This window comes from Alexandromys fortis, unplaced genomic scaffold (genome assembly GCF_014885135.2).
Source record: "Alexandromys fortis isolate MF-2015 unplaced genomic scaffold, M_Fortis_MF-2015_v1.1 scaffold_6, whole genome shotgun sequence".
NCBI lineage: Eukaryota > Metazoa > Chordata > Mammalia > Rodentia > Cricetidae > Alexandromys > Alexandromys fortis.
In genome coordinates, this window is record NW_026067902.1 from 14,072,217 (window position 1) to 14,079,528 (window position 7,312).

At 38.1% G+C, this 7,312-nt stretch overlaps 1 protein-coding gene across 1 annotated transcript in view; it reads left to right on the top strand.

Annotated features, from left to right (window-relative positions):
* The window catches only part of Myef2 (myelin expression factor 2), a 37,390-nt gene extending 30,167 nt beyond the window's left edge, over window positions 1-7,223 (top strand). Inside the window, exons 16-17 of the mRNA XM_050132607.1 lie at window positions 31-82; window positions 6,595-7,223. Coding sequence (XP_049988564.1) covers window positions 31-82; window positions 6,595-6,758 — 216 coding nt within the window. The 3' untranslated portion in view covers window positions 6,759-7,223. The remainder of the gene's footprint in view (window positions 1-30; window positions 83-6,594) is intronic.
* Window positions 7,224-7,312: the final 89 nt, after the last annotated feature.

Genomic DNA, 7,312 nt, shown 5'->3' on the forward strand with positions numbered 1-7,312 from the left:
ATATGTTACTAATTTCTCTTTTCATTTCAGCTGCCTTTTGACTTGACTTGGCAGAAACTAAAAGAGAAATTCAGCCAGTGTGGTAAGTATACAAGTAGCTACAGATTATGCTGATATTTTGGCGGTGGGACATTTTTGAATCCTAAACTTTAAAACACCGTGATTAGATTTTGGCTTATCCTAGTTGTATTTTTGTCTGACTCAACTTTAGATAAGTAAAGTTTTGCTGTCTGGTGACTTGGAACAAACAACAGGGCTTAGTGCAGACTTGGCAGGATCATTACCTGTTGTAAAGAAGTTTTCTTTATTACCCTATTTTAAAGAGGTTGATATGTTTTTCCATTAGAATATTTTTTTTTCTCATGAGAAACTTAGTAAAAGGCATGTTTACTTCCTTCCTGATGCATAGTTGACGGGACAATCTATTCTGTACACTACATTGCCTGTATAACAGGAACCTTAAGGTAGTAAGAAGCATAGAACCCAGCTAGACACAGATAGATTTTGGTGGCTCTTCTAGTCCTTTGGAAACTCTTTTTGGCTATAAGGAGACTAGCTACAGACCTTAGTTATTCATTAGGCCTGTCTGTTATTGGCTGGTTTATTACTTTCAAATAAAGCTTTTTCTGTGCTATACTCATAGGTAAAGTGTTCCCTGTCCTCCCTCCGCTCCCTCTCCCGGTGTATGGTAATGGAGTAATAATGTGATATGGGGTAATTGTGTGACTCACCCAGAGCCACAGTTTTCTTTCTATTATATAGAAACCCCGACTAAAATCACAGTAAGATACTCATGCAGTATGTTACATTGAAAGTAGTGCATTTCACCTCTTCAGTTAACAGAAAACTAAGATCTATTCGCCTGCCTCTTCTCCAGAGTTCTGATATTAAAGGCCTATGCCACCATGCCAGCATCTTTAGTATTTTAAGGCACAAAAATACAAAAACAAAACCAAAACAAGTTTAGTGTTCTTCCACAAAAGCAACCTTTCTAATTGAGCCTGGTGGTACAGCCTGTAATTTCAGCTACTTGGGAGGCTAAGACAGGATGCCACAGGTTCAAGATGTGCCTGGGCTACAGAGTCAATTCAAAGTCAGCTTGGACAGTTTATTGAGATTGTCTCATAAAAAAAACAAAACACCATGAGGGAATGGAGGACATCAGGAAAACATGGCCCATGGAATCAACTAAGCAGGGCTCATGTGGACTCCCAGAGACTGAAACAGCAGACCTGGGGCATGCATGGGTCTGCATCAGGTCTCTGCATGTATGTTATGGTTGTTTGGTCAGGGTTTTTGTAGGACTCATAACAGTGGAAGCGGTTATATCCCTGACTGTTTGCCTGCTGTTGGGTTGCCTTGTCCAGCCCTTATATAAGGGCTTTTCCCCTGCCTTGCCTTATTGGTGTCTTGTTTTGTCCTGTTTGGTTTTTGTCTCTTGGAGGCCTGCTGTTTTCTGAAGAGGAAGTGGAGGAGGAGTGGATGTGGAAGAGAGAAAGGAGGTGGAGGGAAGGTTGAGGAATTGAGACACTCTGATTGGGATGTATTGAATGAGAGAAGAATCTCTTCAATAGATAAAACAACAACAAAAATTTACTCAGAATAAAAAAATTAGGTAAAAAAACCAAGAGAGACTGGATGTTGCTCAGTGGTAGGATGCTTGCCTATCATGCACGAGTCTTGAGGCAGTTCCTAATACTGGAGGCAAAGAAAGAAAAAAGAAAAGAAAAGGAAAAAGTCTGTGGACTACTGTCAAGAATACTGTTGCTATATATAGTTCTTTATATTTAATTTCCTGTTAGCTTTTCTTATAATGATCTACTAATTTTCTTTCACCCTGGATGAGGCTCTTTAGGGGAAATTCTCACCTATTTAAGCTAGCACTTTTTATTTCTGTACAGATAGAAGAGTTATAAAATGTTCATAAGCACTCTGATTAAATCTTCATTGAGTCACTCATTTACTCATTGAATCTAGGATCACTGGTGTTTTAGCAGTCTGCTAGACCTCTGGAGATGAACAAAATCAGATACTGAAGTTTTTAAAGAACTTGCACTATGAATCTGTCTAGGATGTTCTGTTGATGACCCTTTTACATTAGCTTAAAATTCGAAGAAGAGACAGTTCTTACAAAAACCTTGTTAAATACAAGTGACTTGGCTGTTGTTCACTACTGAGAGAAAGCAGCATAGTGCATTATTTGGAAGGGTGTTGGTAGCTTGTGTAGAGTAAGTACATGTACTGAAAGCAGGCAATCTCTTGAGGTCAGGCAGGAGTAACTTTGAATAGCTAGGGCTGGGGTAGCATTGACAGTAGTGGAAGGCATTTTGTAAGAAGAGAAAGTATCCAAGTCTGCATTTAAAATAGTGGCTCACTTATATAGGACTCCTATTTCCCTCTCTTCTTTCCCTTTTGAATTATCTGATAGTTAAAAGGTTAATGAGTTTGGTCTTTTACTTCCAAATTAGTCTAAAAACTGCTTTTCAATTTTATATTTAGTGCCATGCTTACAAAACTCCTTATCATTCCATGTTCTAATAGGAGTTACATTGATGGCAAAGAAAATAATTTATAGTAATACAGAACTAAATCTCCAGTATTGCCAGAGTACTGTCTAACATGTTTGAACTGAACCATCTGTTTCCTGCCATCTTACATTATTTATAAGTATTAGGGTTTTTCTGTTTTAATAGTGCTTTTAACCTGACAAACAAATACTGACCTTTAGCCATAAAAGCAGGTTTGTTTGATTGCTGATTTGCTGTGTTTTGTTTTCCTGAGCCCAAGCTAGCTAAATAAACGTTTTCCCTTTCTTAGCAGGAATCTAGTGGTACTCTAGACACAACATCCGCCAGGAAATAACTCAGTGGCAGGTGTCTTACTAATATAAACCCCAAAGGCAACATTCCAGATAGCAATGTCATAATTTTATTTTGACAGATTTTGTTAATTATTTATGAATGTATTAATTTGGCTTATTTTTAGTTATGGTCTATGCCAGCATTTCCCCAAATATATACCATTTCCAAAAGCAATAGCCTGGACTAAATAAAGTGGAAAGCTTTCTTTCATTGTGTGCTAAGTAGTTCTCACACCTGCTCTATGACCACAGTGTGTCTGATCTCCTTATGGCAGAGCTTAGTCCTATACAACTGATAAAATGCTGGTCTGGTTGGTTTTGTTTTTCCTTGAAATTTTGCTAAACAGTAGGCCATTTGAAGACTTCTTCAGCATGTAAAAAAGTTAGGCAGATTAAGTTTAATTATTTGAAACTTTCCCTCCTAAATTTTTTTTTATAGAAAGAAAATACTTTAATTTGTGTTTATATAGGGTCAGAAAATGCAGAGTCTCACCTCAGTGTGGCCGTGAATGTCTGTAGTCTTAGCACTCAGAGTGGCTGAGTTGGGAAGGCTGCTTGGGCTGTTCAATAAATTACAGACCATCCTGGGTGGGCATGTCAGTGAGACTGTCTCAAAAAGTTAAAAAAAAAATTAAAACTAGTCCAGAAGTTGACACTGTCACGTGGCTCAGCATTTTAGCATTTGCCTGGTGTGTGCATGGCCCTGATGTGTCTCAACCCCCAGGTTCTAGAAATAACCAAGCCAGCCAGCAACTTGGGATTCTTTTCCTTCTTGGGGTAGTCTAACAGTGGAAACAGGTGTGTAGAGGCTGAATCTAGAATCTAAGTCTCCAAACTGAGAAGGTTCTGGTACCCTAGCTGAGAGGTCAGAGGGAAGGTGAAACCACTGTGAGATGAGGAGTTCGGATGCCTAAATGATGACTTCCTGAGCTGCGCCAGTTTAAGAGGAACGTGAAAGAAAATCTTGTCTGAAATATGGAAAGATGGTTATGCCAAGAGATAGTAACTTGTTCTCAAGAATCTAGCTCAAGTAAAACCCATTGTTGATTATCACCCTATGCTGTAGAACTTAGAAAAATCTAAATTTTTAGGTAAAGCTAGCATATGCTGGTGGATTTTGGAAGTTGCTGTGTTTACCACACTGTACTGTACTGTACTGGCTAATTTTGTGTCAACTTGACAAAAGCTGGAATCATTTGAGAGAAAGGAGCCTCAGTTGAAAAGTGAGTGGGCTGGAGGCAGCCATATAGGGCACTTTCTTAATTAGTAATTGATGTGGGAGGGCCCAGCCCATTATGTATCGTTTTATCCCTGGGCTGCTGGTTTTGGGTTCTATAAGAAAGCAGGCTGAGCAAGCTGCAAGCCAGTAAATAGCACCCTTCCATGGCCTTCACAAAGCTCTTAGCTCCAGGTCCCTGCTCTGCTTCAGTTCCTGTCCTGACTTTGATGATGAATACTTGTAGCATTGTTGAAATAAAGAGCGGCGGGGCTGCGTCCCCAACACCCCGGCCACTTGGCTAGCTCATGCCCGAAATAACAACACACAAACTGTATTCATTTAAGAACTGCTTGGCCCATGAACTCTAACCCTTACAGGCTAATTCTCGCACCTGGACTAGCCCATTTCTAATGATGTGTGTAAGCACCCCAAGGTGCGCTTACCGGGAAGATTCTAGCCTCCGTCCATCATGGTGTCTCTGCTCCAGAGAGCAGAGTTGTTGAGTCTCCGGGAGCAGAGCAGAGTCTGACCTCACTTCCTCTTCCGCCCAGAATTCTATTCCGTTTATTCCGCCCACCTATATTTTAACCTATCAGGGCCAGCAGTTTCTTTATTGCTCAGCCAATGAAATCAACAGATTGATATGACACTCCCACATCATAGCATGACTAATAAAAACCCAGAGACAGAAATGGGGGTTCAAGCTGAAAGATCAGAGAAAGAAAGCAGCCAACCACTAGAGCACTTTTACCTCTACAAAATCTTCAGACTGAGAGAGGACATTTTCCTGTCTCATCTTGTCTTATCTTCCTCTTCAGTGCTTGGACTAAAGGTGTGTACCACCACGGCCTGACTTATATGATTGACTAGTGTGACTAGCTTTGCACTCTGATCTTCAGGCAGACTTTGTTAGATCATAAATAAAATATCACTATAAATCAGTGATTTGAAAATACAAACTAAATAAATCCCTTTTCTCTCCAACTTTCTTTTGGTCTTGTGTTTCATTGTTAGCAATAGTAACCCTGACTGAGACAACCACTAATGTTTCTTTTAGCATATATCTCTCAGTACCATTCTGTGGGGGGTTTTTGTTTTGTTTTGTTTTTCCACTAGAAAATAAGATTACCATTTTTCTTTCCTGTTTTATTAGTTGTGGGCTAAATATTATTTCAATCTACTTTAATTATGCAATTTTTCTGGGATTAGTATGTTTTACAACTTTTAGGGGTATACTCAAGAATTTCCTGATTTGCTTTATAAGACATGGTTTTGAATCAGTCTGACATTGTCTTTGCATATTTAGTGTTCAGAAGGTAAAAGATTGCTTATCAGTTGACTTTGAAAGGAAATGCAATAACAGGAAGTGAATGGAAACACAGAAGTAGCCTAGGATCATGTAAATCAGAGTCCCTCAGCTCATGCCCTTAACAGGAAAGCAATCTAGCTTATTCATTCGGAATAATACTCATTTTCTTCATCTGGAACGGTCTTCACTTGACAGACCCTTGCCCTTTACTTTTCTCTTTCTTCTTTTTTGTCCCTTCTGGCCTTAAATGTGTCTGATTGTCTGGTTTGATTGAGAGACTAAAATTAACACATAGTAATCTAGCTGCTGTAGTATTCAAAGTCTAGCATGATTTGGTAACAGGTACATCCTGGGAGGGGGAAGTATTACATAAATAGTGGTGCCCTTAAGTTACAGTCTGTTTGGATTGGTCATATGCATCCCAGTTGGCCTGAGCTGTGGTTTTACTGCTCTGTCTTTGCTTACATGTGCTTATCACTCACTCCTCTTTCTTTACTCTTAGAAGTACTCTGCTTTCACTGATAGGTTTTCAGGCTACACTTTGTATTTCAGTGTTACTGATGATACAGTAACTATAGATTTATTCTAGAGTTAACAGTGATGTTAATTGTATAAAAACAGTTGTCTGGTTTTGTTGTCCTTTCTAGAACATCATTTTTAGCTTTACTGTTTTAAATCTGCTGACTTTTATAACCATTTTCTTATTTGATGCCATCTTTAAGATTTCAATGCAAATTGTGATACTGAATAAAAAGTAGAATTGATGGTGGAACTTAGATTTATGAATATTTGCTCTTGTAAAGATAAGAGTGAAATGAAGATAAAAGAGAAGGAAGAAGATTCAGGAGTTTGAACAGTGAGCAACTATATAATTTTGATTAAAAGTGTCATCTTGTTAGGGGCCATAGTGAGTTCGTAGTATTTGTGCTACCTAGCTTTATTGTTGTAACATCCACTTCAGAAATTGGGGATTTAAAATCAAACTCAGTGTCCAATCCAATTTTATGTAATATATATGTATTCATAGTCATTATATAGGAATTGTATTCAGAGTATAAATTGATAATTCTCGTATATATATTTTACATTATTAATATGTTTAACCAAATTACCTGTGATCTCCATTGCTATGAGGAGTTCAAAACTTGTCTAGTGAACTGGAATCCATTTAAATGGACTAGTAATTGTGTAACTCTCGTTTTACAGGTCATGTAATGTTTGCAGAAATAAAGATGGAGAATGGCAAGTCAAAAGGCTGTGGGACAGTTAGGTTTGAATCCCCAGAGTCAGCAGAAAAGGCCTGCAGAATAATGAACGGCATCAAAATCAGTGGCAGGGAAATCGATGTTCGCTTGGATCGTAACGCATAATTTCAAGCATGGTTGGAACATTCCTTCATCTGTTTATTGAATCTCCTAGTAAAAGTCATTTTTTAGTAATGTTGTATGCTTACAAATGCTGTAAAAATGAACTTTTAAAACTCCCACCAGCTTTTAACAGTATAATGTTGAAAAATATACTGTGATTTTCGTTATCTCAAGTTTGCGTTTCTAAAGTCAACAAGTCTGGTCATTCAGTTTCAATGGATGGACACACCATTTTTAATCAAATAAGCCATTTAATTGTTCCCAGTAGTAGGGTTTGTTTGTTCTAATTTTCCCAGTCTTATTGTAAGTTATCAGGATACCCTCACCCCCACCCCCAGTCTCTGCTCTATATCTAGTTGTTAATGAAAAGAAAGGGCTCAGACAAATTAGGATGTGGTTTTGGTTTGGTGTGAATCACTTTTCTCTGCCTATAAAGAATAGTAGTTAAAGGTTACACTATAAAGTCAAGGGTGTTTTTTATTTGACCTAAATGAAGACATGGGGTTTTTGTTTTTTCTTTTCTTTCTTTCTTTTTTTTTTTTTTTGCCCCTCTACCA